Genomic DNA, 21,335 nt, shown 5'->3' on the forward strand with positions numbered 1-21,335 from the left:
GTGGGTCGGGAATTTCTCTATATCCAATCCGTGATTTTAGTTTTTTTGTTTGAAAACTTGCTTCGATGGATTCTGTCGTCATGGTAACCTGGCATCTAACGTGGGTTTCAGGGAGCCCTAGAATTCCGTACATGAGCGTGAAACACTGACCTTGAGTGCTCGAATAAAAATAAATATTTTACACATTTTTGTATTTTTTAAGTTCTAGACGCAGGAGTTTCCACCGCAGGATATAAATTTCATCGAACCTCTAGCTTTATTAAAAACATCAACTCAGACCTTCCCTAATGTTGCAGGTCCACGAACAAGTAATACAGGACTTTACCCTCTAACTGATGACGTACTGAAAGATATCGCAGCTTCGAGGTTGCAATTCGCTGAAAGAAATTACCATCAAATCAATATTGAGTAAGTTTATTTAAGTGGAGCCGCAACTTTATCTTCATTGCTTCGTTCCATTAAACAAACAAAAAAGCGTAAAAATTTTAAAATTTCAATGGATCGAAAACAAAATCTTTGCAGTTCGTATAAATGAGTGCAAGCAATGAGCCACTCAGCATTTGCAGCCCGTATAAATATCTTAAAAGACTTCGTTTGCCAATATAAAACATGGATTCTTTTTCCAGTGCAGACATCGGCAAATATTATCCAATCAACAAGTTGATGGCCGCTTATGAGATCACAAACGAAAACGAAGACTTCTACTTCAAACGAACCGAATCTTTCTCGAATGAATTAAATGCAAACTCAATGCCAGCCAAGAAACGTTCTGTGAGAAAAGATTTTTGTTCGGTCTCAATTTGCCTTTTTCGGTAATTAAGACGTTCTCATAAATTACGTAAAACTCCAAACTCGCCACGTAGATCTCCCCCTCTTCGAACACATCCTTTCATCCCATGCTAGTTATACGTTCACATGAAGCCTGACTCGATAAACTTGTGGTTTTATCGGTGCCCATGCCATTTTATTCCGCATATGTATGGTTCCCACGCGTTCAAGTCGTTTTTGTAAAAAAAAAGTTATATTTGGACTTTGGCACCAACCGCGCATGAATCGTATTCCACAACTAATCGTCATTCTTTAAATCAGCTCGTATATTAATAGTTAGTAAAATAAATAACAACAAAGGATTTTAATTTGTGGATGAAGGGAATAGAGGCCGAAACGTTAAAATTGATAACAAATCGTTTTTTGGCAACGAAGTGTTTTCAAGTCAAGAGTTTCGGCAGATTTTAATTCTTTCCGGGATCGAGTCTCTTCCACACGTTCCGGAAGAGAGGGATGAAGAAGGTGAAGGAGGAAGGTGAGAGCGGTGAGATGAAGAGGACTCTCTTCCTGGAGGAACTGCAGGATGTCAAATCAAACGTCCTGGATAGATGGAGGAGGTTGAGAGGAATGCCGCAAGAAGACGCCGTGGTCAGTATCACAATAATCTCATTAAACACTCAGACTGGAGTTTTGTGTTATTGGATGTCGGTGCATCTCTGCCCGTGGTTGATATTTATTGGCATTGTATTTGGGTGCTTGATGTTTAAATATTATTTGCATAATTTTGTGTTCAGCATACTTCGCGTTCTCTTCATTCCGTCTAATTCCTTTTTTCTCAACAATTTGTTTCAGGCTGAATATGTTAACCTTGCACGTCGGTGGCCCGGATACGGATCCTACTTGTTTAAAGTTGAAAATCACGACGCGCAGTTTGGTCAAACCCTTCTCACTCTGGCGATATCGGCACAGGGAGCAACTGTGTTCAAACGAGGTCACTCACAGTCCCTAGATCATTTCTCAAATGAAAAGTAAGTTTGATCGAACACAATGGTTCGTTTTCAACGTGGCAATATACGAAACTTGTTGGAGTTACTGGCTCTTAACGTTTTTGCTTGTCGGTCTTGTGAATATAATGCAGTTCAAATGTAAAGGGCCTGCGCAGTGGCGCGATCCTGCCTTGCTATGCGAAGCATGGTATCACTTCTGCGTTGTCTGATTACGGTGGTGGAGATCCTCTACGCATGTGAAGGTCGCCTGACAAGTTGTGCGCTTGCGCACCAGTGTACCTTGGCCACAATATACCCCGTGAAGCCACTGAGCTCCTGTAGCTCAGTTGGTAGAGCGTTGGGCCTGGTTAGCCCAGGGTCGTGAGTTCAAACCTCACCTTGAGCTTGATTTTTCACATCTCGCTCCGACTTGTCGGGAAAAGTGGCTGATCCAGCTTGGCTGCGAAGCCTGTGAACCTTATAATGCAGTTCAATTTACGAAAAACATTGAGCCTCAACGCATCCATGTTCAGGAACCGCTAAACTGAAATAAGCACTTGGATCAGCAAATTGTGAAATAACTGAACTACCCTTCTTGCGGCGCTTGCCATAATAGTGGGGTAACGTGGAGTCCATATTTCCCTGTGGTTTATTTGGCGTCAGAAAACAAAATTGTTGGTAAACTACGGCGGTCAAATGTTTCAACATTTCGGCCCACTTACAAAAAAAGTTTTTTCAAATGGGTCTCGGGTTTGCTGCGGCCGGTTTCTAATTCAGCTCTGACGTTTGAAATGGCTCATAACCACTGTTGCAAACAATTAAACATGGTTTTCGAGCTACATTCCCTGAGTTGAACATGTTATTGTGTCTTCCTCTCAGGATCCAGTCTTTCGGAGCGGGATCTGCGAATGTTTTCAGACTTCAGACCGAGTCAAGAGGGGACATTTCCTTCACCGCAGAACAAGTTAAGCTCTGCGGGCTTAGTCTTTCGCGTCCCAATAAGGTTGAGCTCGCGAAATGCACAATTATTTCGCCCCAATCATGACCCACGTCCAAACATGTGTTTCTTCTTAATTTTAACATCTAAATAGCGTCACCAACACGACGACGTCACCAACATGACGACCGCCACCAACACAACGACGTCACCGCGTAACATGAAATATTCCGAGCGCTATTGTACCTGTTGTCAACCCTTTTATCCTTAGACTGCCTATCTTTTACCATTGTTATCTGTCTAATATTATTTATTGTACATTTGCATCAATTTATTGCTTCTTCGATTTAGTTGTTTTACAAACACACTTCCTTGTACGTCTGCGGCAAGCCAGTTATGTCACCTTTGCTTATTGTTACGTTCCAATTGCTGCTATTGTTTCACTGTCGCTCGGTTTTGAAAAAGAAACAAATCCTGAATTGAAATCGAAAAGAAATTCGTATTTTGAGATCTTTTTGAAAAATTCTGGTTTTTCACATGGCCTGAAACTGACGTCATGACCCTTGGTTTTTGGTGGCTGGAAATTCTATTTGTCGAGTAATTTATTTCGGGTTCAGGAATCAATTCTACAAAACTTCACTCTCTCCATGCCATCTGCATTTTGCCATGGAATGCACCCGGCAGACGCATCAGACGCGTCTGTGTCCTCCACAAACTGCTGTGTTAAGTTTGGTTATTACACAAGAGCGTATGAGGTCTAACCTTGGGAGGTGACAAGAAAATGATTTTTAAAGGAAAGTCAAAGCTAGTGTGCTACTCATGCTGAAGCAAACGTTCCATACACCACTGTGTTCATCATCAGTGCCAAGTAAGAATGAGTTGCAGCAAGGTGTGCGCAGTGGTAGGCAGATAACTGAACAGACAAAACAACAACACAAATGAAACACGTGACAGACGCCAATCGAAGGCCCACGGCCGTGACGTCATCATTTGGGCTGCAATGAGGACCTGGATGTTGACAAGAAACCTTGTTACACAATTTACCCTTACATAAAACCTTTCCCACAAGTCGGTGAAATGGCGCTGCGATATCCGCGCATTTCTGTAAATATTTGCGATAAATTGGCGTGAACGCATTTTCGGGGTTTATCAGAGAAAGCCAAACTGAACTGAATCAAATTTACTGACATCCTCGAATCAGAAATCAACTGTCAAATCTAATGGATCAATGTTTATATTTACAAGGATTATCAACATAAAGCATGGAAACGGTTTTATACGATATTACAACAACGACATGATACACAAGAAATGATAAAACGGAATGTGTTGTCAATATGTAATTGAAACGTTGACATAATTCCATGGAAGAAGTGGCATCCGAAGCACAGACAATGTAATAAGAAGTATTGTCGAGGTCGCATTTGCAATTATTATGTTGTGTTTTTTTGGCATCAACCGTTTTTTTATTAACGTCGGATAATAATCATGCTGTAAACCAAGTTTAACTCATTTACGGCGAACGTGCTATTCGTTCGTCGAAACTTCCAGCATTTCAAACGAGTCACGGGATAATCCGAACTCAAATAATCCGGTATGCATTTTCTATATGGGCCACATATATTTATATAGAAGGATATAGAACATATAGGACAGAGACTTTTAGTACACGTGGTTTGTAACGTGTTATTGTTAATCCTCGTGCGCTTGTTTATTATTTATTAAACTGATCGATTAACTGTAGGTTTGATAGCAATCTTTTTATCAGGAGTCAGATATACGGCAGTGTTGGTGTAGACGTTTTTAGTAACGCCCTACTGATAATAAAAAACATGCAGAAAGGTGACGTTCGTTATAACACAAAAATTGTAAGGATTTGTGGAATAAATTTGCTTCGTTATAATTGCTTTCCTGATATTTACGATTTAAAGCCTTTATCAAAACAGGTGAAAATATTTACAATGTCGGTCAATAATTGTAAATCAACACAACGTTTCCATGGTAACTAACGACACCATGTTAATTTTCGTCACTTTAAACCTCCCCAGCATTTATTCGCATTTCACTTTCATCTCAGAACTCATTATTCCGCCCTTTGATCTCTTCCAATAGTACCAACGCATAGTGTGGAAATCAGTAGAAGTTCTCGACCACAGACCATTGAGAACGGCAACTGAACAATCACGATGCCACCAAGCTCCACCATGAGTCACAGCACAATTACTCATTAAAGACCTGCAATTATAATTAGGTCGGTTATCAACAACTCTGTGTTCCAACTTATTTAAAACTTGTGTTTAACTAAAACTTTAACGAAATCCCCTGTTTCAGATCAATTGATTTTTACAATTATTGATTTAGGGTAGGCGGTTAACTTTTGTCAACGAAAATCAACTATTTAAGGAAATGCATTTCATCTTTTTCAAACAGCTTGATTTACTTTTTTTTGAAACAGAAATATAATCAGACACGTTGTATCATTATTACTCACTTATCATGGTCCCTGTTGCGAGTTGTAAATCCCATCCCGTTTAGACTGTGCGACCCAGTCATGGCATCTGATATATTCCCCGAATATCCAGATATAGTAATTGTGTAAGAACTTCCTTCATCGCCAATGCTGAAAGAACTGAAAACAACAATGTCATAATGTTTAATTTAATACAATGTAATTTAAATAACAACGGATAATTTGTTGTTTTAAATTAATCCGCTTACATTGGTTTGTTGCTCATAAAAATGTGTGTTAAAAATTAAACCCTTTATGACGTAATAAACGACAAATGTCTTACATTGTGTCGTGTTCTGTGGGATAATTATTTGTCAACTAAGCAATAAACACAGAGTGGGATTAGAAGTTTTAAGAAGAAAACCCAGATATTTTCAACTTTAAGTTCACAAACGACTTAAGGTCAATTTTTAAGCAACCTGGAACCTGTTTCATTTAAATAAGATGTCAATCAATCTTACAGGAGAAGCAAATGTTAGATGAGTTTTGCCGAGACTATTCTGTAACCCGCATTTAACTATGTTGTTTGTGACAGAGTTTCTTAATATATCTAGTCCCACGTCACTGGCAGGGATCGTGTGCCTCGGTTAAACGTTCATTTAAGGCGATTACAAAGATGCTTTATTGTAGCTGAAAAACAAAGCGGAAAAGTCTAACTTTCAAGTCAAGATGCAACGTTTTGGCAAAGGTCAGTACTTGGCACTCAAGATTTTACCACAAGGAGTTGGGCAACAACGACCGCATAAACTCATCTGGGCAACAGACTTTCCAGCAACACTGCGACTATCGCCTAAGGCAGTGGTTCTTAACCGTTTTTTATCTCATTTCCCACTTCCAGTGTAAACAGCAATCCGCGACCAAGAGATCGCGCAAACTTCAACAACTGTGATGTGGGGTCGTTACGAGTTGATTACCATCCCTATATGTGTGCGGTATCTAAACTTTTTGTTTCACAATTATTCCGAAACGAGTAAATGCATTGAAACACAGCAAGAATATTCTGTGTTGCTTCAAAGTTAAATCCCGAATTTTGGGAAACTGATGTAATAAGGGGGGTATTCCCCTAATGTCTTTAAAAATTTTGTTGGTCGACCTGGCAGCATCGGGTAAATTATCGTTGGAACAATGGCATTAAAATGAAAACGTTAAATATGTCATAGTCTTCTTACCTATACTCGGCAAAACCTTGACCTCCAGAAAAATCCTGAAGATCAACACGAAGGCGACATCTAGTGGACGCACTGGTGATTTGATGCAGTTTCTCCAAACCTGATAAAATTTGTTGATTGTAATAATATTGCTGAAAACACTGGAATTTAAATTGGATTAACTGATATTGACTCTAGGATTGTTAGCGTGCTTGAAACGATTTGCTTTGTAGGCCTGGATATTAACTGGGTGTGCAATATTTGTCACAAACCATTCAGTAATTGCATTTAACCTAAAACAAATCATTATTCAAAGTTTTGCCACATTTGCACTTAGTATAGGATTGCTTTATTTGAATACAAACCCATCCAAAATTCTGCTGATAGATCCCCAAATCCGTTCTTGTAATCCACCCAATCTCTATCGAAACTCACAGATCCATCATAACGACGCTGGAACACCTAATCATAACTTAATATCAGCCACAAACACTCAAAACGTGACAATGGTAACGACTGCATGCAACTCCATGTTCGTTTACGTGTGTTGCAATGAGGCCTCATGCTGTTTTGACTATAGAGACCAATACATGATCTGCTGACTCATACCAAGCTTGCCAATGCAGTGTCCAATCAACACGCTCTACGTCACGTAAAAGAGCGCAAGCATTCGCGAAGTTATAATTTTTTTTTGGGGGGGTAAAGGTTGCCATGCATTAAACAACAAAGTTAAGATAATTAAACGTCGGTAATATCATTCTGTGTTGTCGGTGCAGTGCTTGCTATTTGGTACAATATTAATACAAATACCTGCCAGCCATCTTCACAGTAAACCTCTTCTCCAGATCTGAGACGTTGGCGACCTTGAAGTGGGGAGGTTTTGCAAGATACGGGGTGTAATTGATCAAATTCGTTAAGATTTTCCAGCCCTACAGAAATACTGTGATGAATTCTGGTTGATTTCAAACAACGGACGCATGAAGTGGGTCGAGGTTTTAATATAAGAAGGAGGTTGCTGTTATCTGTTTCACCTTGATTTGCCGACACATTTCAGCAAATTTACAAGTGAAATGTTTAATGTAGGAATATGCCCATTGTGCAGTTTTCTGCTGAAACTTCTGGTAGACGATTTATTTCTTAAGTACGGTGATTCAATGTTTAGTTTGTCCCAATGTATTCTGTGGCACGTGAATGTTTTACTTTTTGCATCGCGATTCAATCCCATGTAAGGGTTAAGAATTTTGAAAAACGTTTGTATCTTAGTTGGTAGACTAGCAGGCACACAGATTTCCACTTTGTGGTACCTGTCAGTCAATCGTCGATATGTTGCTATTGGATCCCAAACAGTTGTTTGGCCATAGTGCGCTCCACGTGGTTCGTCTGTGTTAATTTGTACCTACTTTGGTACTCAACATATCGACGATTGACCGAAGAGTATCACTAAGTGGAAATCTGTGTGCCTGCTAGTCTACCAGCTAGCATGCGCCACGGCCACCAGTTGCACTGATGAGACTTTACAGGCCGAAACAGTGTGTACACCTGTCTGCTGCTCTTTTTGACTATTTTGGCCCTTTTGCGCATATTTATAACTTGTTGTTGCACACAATCATACTTTAATGCTCATTAGCTTGACACATATATGAGATATCAATTTTAATGAAAATGAAACTCAACTGTTTGAAGTGTTACTCAGTTGACCTTGCAGTTGATCCACTCTGTTCGACAACTCTGTGAATATATTATTCGATGTGTTAGTGGATATTGAATGTTAAGTGCATGAACTTAACTGTTAGATGTGCGGTTCTTCTCACGCTGCAGTTGATCCACTCTGTTCGACAACTCTGTGAATATAATATTCGATGTGTGAGTGGATATTGAATGTTAAGTGCACGAACTTAACTGTTAGATGTGCGCTTCTGCTCACTCTGCAGTTGATCCACTCTGTTCGACAACTCTGTGAATATAATATTCGATGTGTGAGTGGATATTGAATGTTAAGTGCATGAACTTAACTGTTAGATGTGCGCTTCTGCTCACTCTGCAGTTGATCCACTCTGTTCGACAACTCTGTGAATACAATATTCGATGTGTGAGTGGATATTGAATGTTAAGTGCATGAACTTAACTGTTGGATGTGCGGTTCTGCTCACTCTGCAGTTGATCCACTCTGTTCGACAACTCTGTGAATATAATATTCGATGTGTGAGTGGATATTGAATGTTAAGTGCATGAACTTAACTGTTAGATTTGCATGCTTGGCAGCCCAGGCATTGCAGCCTAGCTGGATCAGCCACTTTTTCCTGACAAGTCGGAGCAAGATTTGAAAAATCAAGCTCCCGGCGAGGTTTGACCCTGGGCTAACCAGGCCCAACGCTCTACCAAACTGAGCTACAGGAGCTCACTGGTTTCACGGGGTATATTGCGGCCAAGGTACACTGGTGCGCAAGCGCACAACTTGCCAGGCAACCTTCACATATACGTAGGAGATCTCTACCACCGTATCAGATAACGCAGTAATATTTCATGCAATGGCATGATTGGCAGGATCGCCCCACTGCGCAGGTCCTTGCTTGGCGATCACACCTATCGTATCGCGATCATTAGATTTGTATGCTTGGCAGTCCAAGCATTGCAGCTTAGCTTGAACAGCCACTCTATCTTAACTGTTAGATGTGCGGTTCTGCTCACGCTGCAGTTGATCAACTTTGTTCGCCAAGGCTGTCAATAAAACTTACGTTAAACAAGTTGACATGTTTTTCGTCAGTCAAAGAGTTTGGGACTAAAAAGGTAAAAAAATTCTCTGAGTCAAAAAATCTTATTAAAAATAGCTTTAGCTTGACCTCTGACAAGTGATTGAAATCTTGACTGTGGTTGATGCAATACTTACTTTGCACAAAACAAATCTTTAATATACATCCTTGTCACTTGTATCGTACTGCCAGGAGGATTGCAAGAGTAAGAGAGATAACTAATTTTGTACTTCATAAAACAATATATTTCATAAAAACAAACTATTTTTAAAAAGAATCTGCTTTTCTATGGGTGGTACGTCATGAGTGATCTGCAGTAACCCCGACGGACTGTTCCGTTACGGAGTGGGTTTGAGTCTCTACCAATAATTGTCACGTGATTGGTGAGCACGCATATATCTACACCCCTAGAGGCAGAAGGGTGTCATGACGTGAATGACGGGCAAAGGTTTTAGCATTTGTTAGCTTGACACGTATATGAGATATCAACTTAAATGAAAATGAAACTCAACTGTTGGAAGTGTTACTCAGTTGACCTTGCAGCTGATCCACTTTGTTCGACAACTCTGTAAATAAAGTATTTAGTAAAAATTACTTTAATATGATTTGATGACAGTTGACTGTGTAGAGGATTTGTTGTACTGCTGTGTTTGTATCAAATATTTATCTATATTGCTTGGTCTGTTAAAGTTTCCCTATCCAATTATAAATTTTGTCGAAAAGTGTTTAGAGAAGAATCTTATACCTGTTACAAGTCTCATCAACTCTTCTTTGCCAGCCACAGGTCCTTGGTCTCCCTTTTCACCTCGGTGACCTCGAGGTCCACGTGGTCCCATCTCTCCTGGTCTTCCAGTCTCTCCTCTGGCACCTTTTAAGCCGGAATGTTCTATCTCTGATCCTTGTTCTTGTCCGTCACAAACAACTCTGCATACTTGTTGTTGTTGGTGAGTTATAGCAAGATGGCCGATCAACAAAACTCCAAACAAGATCAATTTCAACATTGTCAAACAACCTCGACTTTGAATATCTGTAAATAATTGCCCAGTCATCACATGGAAATTAACAAAGTAAACGCCAACGTTAAATTTGCCACAAAATTACAACTACATTGAAAATATAGAAGATTCACTTATACCTGCTGGCGAATATCAATACACATTTATGCTGCGTAGTTGAAACAAGTATAACAATAATCCAAATGATAAATGTCGAGTTCAAAGAAAAGTTGCGCATAATCCAACCTAAAACTGTTGACCAATGTTACGTTAATCAATACAACACTTTAATTGCAGCCAGCAATTAAGCAAGGAAGTGCTCAGTGCTTGCGTTTGTTGTTTGTTAATTGTTTATTACGCATAACTACATTGTCATGACAGACTAATTTGTCAATTGTTGCGATACAAAAGTCACTTTCCCTTGATTTATCACGTTTCAATGATCGCAATGCGCAGACCTAGACCCGCGCCTATCACGCATTCATCGCGTGGACCGCTTGGTCTCGACGTAAACTAATGTCCAAACGCATTTAAAAAACAATTTTGACGTATTTCCATGTAAATTAGCACTTGTGCGCTAGATATATTTTGATGTAGTTACAAATTTCAGCGAACACAGTGAATACTAATATTAAAATGTAATATTAGCATTGTTTATATTCGTGACCGGTTTCCAACGTACAATAGGATTACACAATACTAATTACAAACGACCGCCCTGACTCTAAATAAATAACCTCGACTCTAAACTGTTGTAACGTGTTGGTCCGCCCTGACATGCCTCGCGGGCGCCTTTGACCAGTGCCACTATATAATGAATTGCATTTGCTTGTGTTGTTGGTGGGGGACGTGAAGGTGAATCCACCCATTCTGTGGTGATTCCGCACGATTCCATTTCTTGTGGTTTCATTTGGACTGCTGCCGTACGTTTCAGCCATCTCAATAAAAGATTGTCATACATGATTGGTGTTAGATATACGAATTATATAGAATTACACGCGTTAAACGCAACATTGGTTCCACTTCGACGTGATCTGGTTATTTCAACAACTGGAGGTACAAAAACCGTAAGTACGAAATCGTTCCTTATCTTTTGAATAAAAATATTTTACAAGAGGACGAATAACTCGCGTAAGCCCATTATTTTCGGATGTTCACTATCTCTATGGCGTGACGTGCTTTTGCCACATTATTCTAAAATTGGCCTTGATGATAATGGACATGTTACATTTTTTTGCCCTCCTTTTTTGCATATATACTGATTGATGACTTTTTACTTATACGAGATATTTAAAAAAATGTAAGTAGAGTACGTCACGAATCAAGCAAAATGACGATTGTTATTATCGAAACGGTTCCGCGGAATCATGGTTTGTGTAGGGAGTCATGAAACCCATTTTTTGTTGTGATGGAGTTAAAGCGGTTAACGTGATGTTGCTCGACCAGTTCCCTAGCAAGTATTTTTTCCGTAACTTTTTTGCAGAACAATGACCCGGATGTAATTAAGCTCTCTTTTTTTGTTCTCCCTTTCTGGTGATGAGATTTGCTGCAAATATATATAAACGTCGTGTACATCAAGACATGTGTACGCTGCCAAGATAATGTGACAACGAATGGACGGACATAAAAGCAATGTTGGTCATATAATAACACTTTAAAGAGCTTAATTATTGCGTGAAAAACATCCGCATTACATTGTGTCATATTTATTTGCAGTGGTGAAGCGAGGAATCTCTCGCAGAAGCTCGTGTGCTTTAAAAGATAAAAATCGGTGATACAACTTGTTGTTTAATTCATAGTTATGTGACGGAAACTATGTGGATCCGTCGGTTTTAGAAGAACGTCACAAAAATCTACGAATCCGATACACAATGTTTTAAAACGCTCACAGGAAGCGAAGCATATTTGGGCTTATAGAAGGGATAGGAAAAGAAATCAATTATGAAAAGAAATCATGTAAAGAGTCTGTTGAGAAGAAAAATGCTGATCACGACCAATTAGTTCTAGTCAATAACTGTGACGCAACAATCAAAGGAAGTTGTTTTCAAATTTTTCTCGACTCGAAACTGACAGTCTGGCCACCCAAAATAGGCCGCGACTCATTATATGCGGACTCCAGACCTAGTGTGTAAATGAGCTTTTCTTATTGCACAAAACCCGCTTAAAATGATTTTTTTTCAAACAGGTAGTTTTGGATGCAATGTATATATTTCCAGTCAATTTGTTTATTGCATTATGTAAATAAAGTATATTGTGTTTGCAACGAATTCATTATTACAAAAACTAAGTTTTGGCTTAATGGTTATATTGTATATCACTGGCGCCAAGCAGGCCGTTGTGTTGTGTGTAATTTCCAGTATATCGCGTCTGCTAGCGTTGACCCAAGGCTGATCATGTCAGCGCAAGTTTATTTTGCTTTCGATGTATGTTTTTTGAATCGTTGTTTCATCCCTGCATCGCGCGATGATATCCTCTCTGAATGTCGTTAGCTTTTGCAAGTGCTGTGCCTGGCTTTCTATTTGTTGCGTTGCCACGTAAACTGTTACTGTGGAAAGGATTGAAGTTAACGTTGCCTGCCTCATGTTGGCACTTGTTAAGAATAAAAGTGTATATATTATTTTGAAGATTGATGTATCTCAAAACCAGGAAGAAGGATCAGTTTCAACCCAAAGGCTTAATTTTGCCTTTCAGGGTCGAGGACAGACAGAAACAAAGCTTGTTAAACCGACCTATTTTGCAAAGCAAATCCAAAGTTGACTTTTAGGATCACAGGCTTCGCAACCAAGGCATTGCAGCCAAGCTGGATCAGCCACTATTCCTGACAAGTTGTTGGAGCGAGATCTGAAAAATCAAGCTCCCGGTGAGGTTTGAACTCACGACCCTGGGCTAACCAGGCCCAAAGCTCTGCCAACTGAGCAACAGGAGCTCAGTGGTTTCACGGGGTATGTTGTGGCCAAGGTACACTGGTGCGCAAGCGTATAACTTGTCAGGCGACCATTACACACGTAGAGGATCTCCACCACCGTAATCAGACAACGCAGAAGTAATGCCAAGGCAGGATCGCCCCACTGCGCAGGCCCTTTGTATTTGGCGATCACAGTTTTAATAATCTGATCATAATGTTCACAGGTATTTCAGTATTATGGGATGGCTGGTTTTATTTATTACCGCTGAGTGGAAAAAAGACAAGACTGTACATTGCTACAGACTGATAGGGTGGTCATTACCAGATAAATTAATTGAATATTTAATCTAAAAACTACTTCATTTGATGTTACTGTTACTGTAGCGATTAAGTAACCTTCGTGATCATTTACGGTGTAATCTTGTGGAGGTATAAACATCATAGTATCACGCATGAACACGACCTATTCATGCGATATAATAAAGCGTTGTACGACGACCAAAACCGAAACACCAAGCTTATGTAAACAAAGTAGGTTTTCATTTAAAATGGAATCCGTGCAAAGGATGCAGGCACCAGTGTTCTAAATTCATGTAAGCAGAGTTTTATTTATTGAAATTAAATTGAATTTTTGATGTTCGGAAGCATGGATGCATCCACTGAAATGTTTTTCAATTCTTCCCTACAAAAGTAAATGAACAATTTTAAGGCTATAAATACAAACCCGACGACTGGTTAGTATTAAGAACAAACGGGAAAACTCAGGTGAAAGCAAAATAGATAAATGCTGACATCGAAGCTTTAGGCCAGTGGTTCCCAACCTGAGATAAGCTGGGGTCCGTGGAATGGTTCCAGGGGGTCCGTAAATGAGCAAAAACAAACATCTTTTGCATGAAGATTTTATCAGTTGTTTTCCGTGCAATTTGTTTAAAAGTTTGGTTTCAAATCTTTTTCGTCTATCACGTCACCCCCATATGTTTATTTGTACGAATATACAACTTGCTTCGTCACAAGAGCTTCAGGTTAATTTTATGTGAGAGACTTCATGATTTTATAAAAAGATTCCTTGTCCATAAAAAGGTTGTAAACTACTGCTGTAGGCTATGTCATTGTCAGCTTTTACATAACACTCATAAATGAATATAAAGGATGGATTTAGTAGGACTTACCAGTCTGATTCAGTAACGAAGTAACAAGCTTTGTACGTGACATGACCGTTAAATCCAAACGAGGAGATTGCAACAAAGCCGCGAATACCCGATGAAGCTTAAATTGGTTAACAGCCACTTAACGGATAGCCATTAGAATTATTTTATAACATTTACCATCCCAGTAAATCCATTCGCCTACATTTATTTTCATTCATCAGTACATCTGTTGCAATAATATCGATGCCACCAAGTATTGTGCCATATATAGTGGATGGGTGGGCCTTGCCATCTCCAGTCTGCTATAAAGAATCACGTTTTTCATTTACACGAATTACAAAAAAATAAATGTTATTTAATAGAAACCTGTAATGGGATGGAAACAAGCTTTAAATTTTCAATATAAGCAAGGAAGAAGTTGTTTAAGATGGAATCACCCACATGGTAGAAGATGCGATCTATAAAAACGATCTTGTTTATTTGTGAAGTCGTCAATACAGATCGACGTGATACTGGTATTTTGTGGTTTATCAGCACTGAAACTGTAAAACGAAACAATTTTTTGAGATGGCGGTTGGAACGTCATCACCTTTGGTAACTTTTTTGGAAGAAACATTTGTGACCAAAGCAATTGCTGTTTTTGTAAAGAACCATCCAAATTCAGCAATCACCCTGACGCCGCTCGCAACAGGAAAGTATTTTTCAAGCATTTCTTGAATTACATTTGCCGTCTGCAGACAAATCCCATATTTTAAAAGCAAATATTATTTTAACAACTGGAAAACAATAAAACAAACTTCGCATTGTTTACTCAGGAAAGATAATCAATCTGACTCATTCTAAAAGTTTATTTTTTTATAATTGAATTCGTGATCTGTGGGCATTCGAATTCTTTTACCGTTTCGAAAAGTTCAACAGTTTCAGATTTCTCCTCTGGGAATCTCCCACTAATGTGAAGAAGTTCAAATTTAAATCCGAATTGTTCAGCAAAAATGAACAAATTTCGTGAATCTTTTATTAAATCTTTTACAGATCGATCGCCATCCACGCTAAAGCTGAAAGGCAAAATAACTGTAAGTTCATTAAGGTAACTGTTGTATATTGCTGAAATTTGTAAGTGAACAACCTGATGCCAATCATTTTCACGTCAAGTTCTTTTGCTTCAGACACAAGTTGCTTGAAATATTCAATACCAGAACCAAACTCATTGCAAAGGTGCGATTTTGGTGTGTTTTCTTTCATTTGAAGTAAAGGTCTGCAAGGAAAAGCTTTCTATTATAATGTATAAGCAAAATGCAGACAATACATTTAATGTAAAGTATATTGATCAATGTTTTTGTGCTGTACAAGTAGTAATACCTGGCCTTTGGAAACAGTCTATTGATCTTCTGTAGTTCCTCTAACGTGTTGAACGTCATCATACTGACGTCATTATCTTTTGCGTAGGTAATGTGAGAAATCATTTTGCAAGGATGGTCGTAGAGGATCGCGCTCGGTTTTATCCCACAGCTCAACACTAATTCAAGCTCACTCTAAACATTTTGTACCCGATCAAAAACGACTGATGCGTTGGACGCTCACATGCGTAAATTGCAAGAAAAATAAATTTAATGTTTTAAAGTTGATCTGACCATAAAATCTCTTCGTACCAGTTTCACAGAGAATTACAATCATAAATAAAATAAACACTTTTACGGTTACCTTGCCTTCACAGCTAAATCCGCACCCCAATGCAGTGAACGTGTTTATCACTGGCCTCAATGCATTTGCTTTAACTGCATAAAATACTTCAACACGAGGAAGTTCTTTTCTCCATATCTTGTATTGCTTCATGATCGTCCCCAAATCACACACTGCAAACGTCTCATCCCAATCCTGTTCGAATAGTAATAAAATGACACAAAAGCCAAATTTGTCACATAAGCGTAATATTCTGTTTCGCCTTTACAGTGAAGTCGTGAATTCACACTTAATACCTCCTTGTTTGTGTTCCTCTTTACAACTTGTCGAGCAACATCTTTAAAAGTGGTGTCGTCAGTTACTTTACATACCTCCTGGGTTTGCGGGTCCAATAATGGAAAGGGCAAAAAACTGACACAATCTGTATTCTCATTTAAATCCATTGAAACACTTTTGTAACTTGCTTTCTTGTGGTCACCGGTTAAAATTCGTTCTGTCAACTGCACAAGAGATTTGGCTTCAGCATATTTTGTTTTTTTTCCACCTCATTTGTGTTTTTCAAGCGCACACTTCAAACGTTTTCGAGTGCCTATAGTCTAGCTTACGTGAGCTAATCACGTTGAATCAAATTTAATTGCTCCACACCATGATCCACGACAGATTGGAAGAATATTTTTGCATTTTTTTAACTTGTCAACTTAAAGTGCATGTAAAAATTAAATTAAAAAACATAGTTAAACTCTGAAATGGTCATTACTTTTAACAATTTTTACCGAAAAAAGTAGCTTGATACGGCTACGGGTTTCTGAAATACAGCTGATCAAAGATGCGTTTTAACCGTTGCGACCGTAATCGTGCGAAAGCGAGATTATTGTTGCGTGACGTCATCAGTCATGCGAGTGCTGGCAGCGAGGCTTGTACGCGCGAAGGAATGGAAAACATTGTAAAACTGGCTTAGTAGTTTTTTATTAAACAGGGGGCACATCTACTGAACAAGTGCAACAAACGGATATTGATTGTTTATTCAAACAAAGGGCGGCTGTTTCCACCTATCAGGTCTTGTTTAGTTTCGTTATAATAAAACTGTTACTATGACAGGGTGTTTTTGTGGTCAAAGCATTTATGATTTTCATCTATTAAAGTCTAGACATATTTGATTGCTAACGTCATGCATAAAATTTTCTAAAACACAACAAAGATAGACCGTCATTGGCTTATTTATCGTGTCAGATTGTACTTTATTGAAGTACAGAGAAATGTCGTTGCTTCTCTACCATTTGGTTGCCAATAATCAGAACAAATAAGCCTTTGGTTTGTGACGTCACAGTGATATTTTTTTGTATGATGTCACAGCTTCCCCTGACCTTTGTGGTATTATTCGATATCGACAATATAAGGCTTTTCCCATGCAAACAAAGCATTTTTTTGACGTAAAACGCCAGTTTCGCCACAGCGAAAAATGTTTACGGTTATTGGTCGTTGCTACTTTTCGTGCTCCACAAGTTTTCTACGTTTTTTAGATGACGTAGAACCTAAATACTTTGGAAATATGTTTATTGTGGATGTATCTTCAGATAAATTATTTTTGGTTTTGTATTTCGCCCAACGTGAGAAAAAGAGGCCCAACATGTTTCTAACATTTCCAGCGGCCTCTATCATATACTAAAATTAACTATGCTCAAAATATAAATTTTAGATTTCCACATAACACTGGAAAGCAAAAAAAGCACAGAAGCAATATTAAACCGATCTTATTCTTTAGCAAGTAACACTTTGCAGTCTGACCTTGTGTGTTGTTTCGTATTGTTTATTTAAAGTTATAAGGTAATATTATTGTGATATTACATTATATAAGTTTCTTTTGCGGATTATCTGGGATGTAACATAGCAGCAAATACTTCCAGGTTTATTGAGACCTTATTTATGCTTTTCGATCGCACACTTTCATTTTCAAGTGTGTTTATGTTTACATGATGATTATGTTCCGCTCAGAATTTTTATTTTTTCAGGTTCAAATAAAATGAAAGATTTCTGAGTTTATTTTTCATTGCAATTTACATAAAATGCACCAGTAATAATAAACGACGTTCCTTTTAATTTGATGATTTATTGCTTTATTGGTTATTAATATACACAATAAAGATCTCTTAAAAAGTTAGTTTTTTTGAAGCATTAAAAGGAAGTTTTCGTACATGGCAGCATCGACGGAGTGGCTGACAAACTCTGCAGTTCCTTCCTGTACGGAATCGGTCAAAACAAAAGTTTACTTGAGTTTCGATTCCCAATAAATTGTTTTCTACCAATATACGCAGTAATGCAGCGGTTCATGTGATTTGATTTAATGTAAAATAAAAAATCTTACCAATCCGATTCAGTCACAAAGTAATAAGCTTTGTGAACTGTGAAGGCGCTGTGCCCAAAGCGTATCAATACAGTGTAGCCACCAGAATCTGTAAAAATATATTTTTAGAATAACTAAATTAAGAAGCGCTTATTGCCAAATACTAAAAACAAATCATTCCGCATTTACACACATTGAATTTACCAGGCCAGTACATCCAGTCGCCAACATCAAGTTCCGGCATCTTAACGTTTTCAGTTATAATATCCTGAAACCTGTTGGATTCACCATACACAGTTGTTTGACGTAAATTTCCATCAACAAGCTGAACAGATGTGGAAGAAAAATAGACAAAAGAAAACTAAATGTATCGACATTACCTTGAGAGGAATGGGATGAAGTTTGAGATTTTCAACGAAAACAAGCACAAAGCTGCTATTGATGGATTCGCTGATGTTGTAAAATATGTGGTCTGGAAATAAAACAAAATTTTATCCGTTTAAACGTATATTGTTTGCGACATCGAACTTATCAACGTCATAATCTCTTGTTAAACTCATGCCGATTTTTTATGCTTAGCTAATACCGATAGAGGTAATCCTTACTGCACAAAAGTGCCATCAAGGAATAAGATAACTTGCGATCTTTCCATTTTACTTGCTGTTGGTTATTTATTTGTATTGTTGAATTATTCTGATAAACATAATTTGTGGGAGAGTAAACGCGTGTAGCTTTTGTCTTTCTCTAAACAGGGAGTTCCCAACCACCGAGCCGTTTGTAACGGGCCCACACAGAAAGAAAGTTATTGACCATAATTTGAGGAAGCCAACATGCTTCTCATGCATGAATCCAGATTGAAAACTTCAAAGAAAACTTTCGCGTGATATTGTTTTTTGCCACATGGCTCTGACCCGGACAGCGGTATGGAAAGTTGTAACATAGGTTAATTTTGACATTATTTATGAGGTATTTATCCGCTAGACTTTGGGAGACGGTCAGTGATACTATAATGCCTGCGTTAAAAACCGGTTTCGTACCTTTGAAAAAGCACTCACTTAACTTAATAGAAAAACATTGACAAGACTGTAGGCAGTACCTTTTGACACTATCTTAGATGAAATGTTTGTAAGGAGTGCAAACGCAGTTCCTGGGAAAAACCTTCCGGGTTCAGCAATAACTCGCACCTTACTTTCGATAGGAAAATATTGATCAAGTGCATTGCGAATCGAAGCAGCCATCTGTAGAAACATACACAAATGTATAAAACCAACACAACAAAAATCGTTCACTTTACATTTATTTACCACTCTGATCTTTTTAATATTAATAATTATTGGCAACATATCGTTTCAAATTTGTATCGTATGTTTTTTTTGTGTTAAGTGGGTCATGGCAGAAAGCCAACGACATTTATTTTTTAAATTACATTTTTACGAGAGTTTGACGAACACCAGTATAACACAAATAACATTGACTACACATGTCCTTTTTGGGTGACATGCAAATTTGTTTAACCTGCGTTTCGGCAACTAAAAGAATAGCATTCAGCCAACTCACCGATTCAAATGAAACCACCGAATTTGCTTCCTTGGTTCCGGGGAAGCCCCCTCCAATGTCGAGCAATTCGAATTCAAATACGACATCTCGGGCAAAATCAAACAAAATTCGAGAATCTAATATCGAGTTTGCGAATGATTCGACGCTCGGGCAACCGCTCCCAACGTGGAAACTGAATGAATATCAAGTTTGGGGAGAATTGAAAACAAAATTAAAGCCATTAAAAGTGATACTCATAACCATGACATGGAAAAAAACTTTGGCAACCTGATTCCAATGATATTCAGATGAAGCTCTTTGGCTCTGATGATCAGATGTTTTGAATATTCCAAAGACGCTCCAAACTTTTCGCCGAACTTTGTTCGTGCCATTGTGTCATTCGTTTTAATTCGCAACACTAATCTAAAATGCGTTTTTACAAGTACATTTTTGCTTATTTACTAATTTTAATAACGCACTGTTTTATTTTTGTGTTAAGGACTCACTGCGACTATCATTTTGCACACCATGCAGTAAAACTTTTCCAACAATTTTTAGATTGTAACGGCGTTACCTTGCCAACGGTATAAGCTTTTTCACTTTTAATATTTCCTCTTCGTTATCAAACGTCATCATTCTGACATCATTTTGCTTTGCGAAGTTAAGGTGGGAGATTTGTTTACACGGGTGAGTGTAGATAATTCTATCTGGGGCCACGCCACAACTTAAAACCAAATCAAGTTCATTCTAAACACAAAACGTTTTTGTAAATTTGAAACAGAATTGGAATCGCAAAAATAGTGACCTTGCTGGCGCAGTCAAATTCACATCCCAGAGCTGCTAACGTGTTTATTACAGGCCTTAGTGCATTTGCTTTAACTGCATAAAATGCTTTAACACGAGGAAGTTCTTTTCTCCATTTCTTGTATTGCTTCATGATCGTCCCCAGGTCACCCACCACAAACGTCTCATCCCAATCCTATACACAAATAAAGTAGCAATTAAGATATGCCGTGGTGTAGTGGGCTTAAGGATAATTAATCACCGATTTTAACACCAAAAGTTTGTCATTACCAGTATACTGAGGGCTGTAGCCTAAGTGCCAGAATAGATTAGCAGTTTTAATAAGCTGATATATAACTTTACAAACCTGTTTAAGTTTGTTTTCCTCTGTCACTTTTCTGGCAGCTTCTAACAATGTTGTGCCATCTGACATCACTGCCACATTTTGTGGGGGTGGTAAATGCAGAGGTAAAGTTAGAAAGTTGTCATTTTCTATTCCAACATTATGAGCCATATTCAGTTCTAATCTGCAATCAGACTTTCCTCAATGAATGAAAACTAATGTGAGTTATCAGGTAAAACGTGTCATACACCGATATTGCTGAGCGAACTGCAAATGTTTTCTTTACTGTAGCTGGTCAATACGTTTTAAGTGGATCTAATGTTGGTATTGTATGCTGAAGCATTTGGATTCACGATGACAATTCGATTTGTTGAGTTACGACCTTGTGAAATTCAATGTTGCTAAATGCTGAAATACAACGAGGCTTTCTAATTGTTAGAATTACAAAACACTTGTAATGGCCAACTTGTTGCTGTTTCCTGCATGGGAACTCGCAGTGCTAAAAG

General features: G+C 38.3%; 2 protein-coding genes across 3 annotated transcripts in view; both read right to left on the minus strand.

Annotated features, from left to right (window-relative positions):
- The window catches only part of LOC145905299 (contactin-associated protein-like 5), a 34,250-nt gene that overhangs the window by 7,424 nt on the left and 5,491 nt on the right, over nucleotides 1–21,335 (minus strand). The window lies entirely within an intron of this gene.
- On the minus strand, nucleotides 17,999–21,000 carry LOC145906303 (ornithine decarboxylase-like). The gene is made up of 10 exons (XM_082993719.1): nucleotides 20,854–21,000; nucleotides 20,509–20,682; nucleotides 20,278–20,450; nucleotides 19,992–20,126; nucleotides 19,725–19,896; nucleotides 19,264–19,405; nucleotides 18,548–18,639; nucleotides 18,372–18,492; nucleotides 18,189–18,276; nucleotides 17,999–18,062 (listed from the first exon to the last, which is right to left on the minus strand). The coding sequence occupies exons 1-10, from the start codon at nucleotides 20,998–21,000 to the stop codon at nucleotides 17,999–18,001; spliced, it is 1,308 nt and encodes a 435-aa protein (XP_082849845.1).

This window comes from Ascidia mentula, chromosome 6 (genome assembly GCF_947561715.1).
Source record: "Ascidia mentula chromosome 6, kaAscMent1.1, whole genome shotgun sequence".
NCBI classification, from domain to species: domain Eukaryota; kingdom Metazoa; phylum Chordata; class Ascidiacea; order Phlebobranchia; family Ascidiidae; genus Ascidia; species Ascidia mentula.

Bases quoted from the DNA above. Each gene is read 5' to 3' on its own strand.
- LOC145906303 (XM_082993719.1), bottom strand. From the start codon at position 21,000: ATGGCTCATAATGTTGGAATAGAAAATGACAACTTTCTAACTTTACCT. The intron at 20,683-20,853 runs GTTTGTAAAGTT...ATTTGTGTATAG, and splicing joins AGGAAAACAAACTTAAACAG to GATTGGGATGAGACGTTTGT. The intron at 19,406-19,724 runs GTGAGTTGGCTG...ATGTTTCTACAG, and splicing joins CGGTGGTTTCATTTGAATCG to ATGGCTGCTTCGATTCGCAA.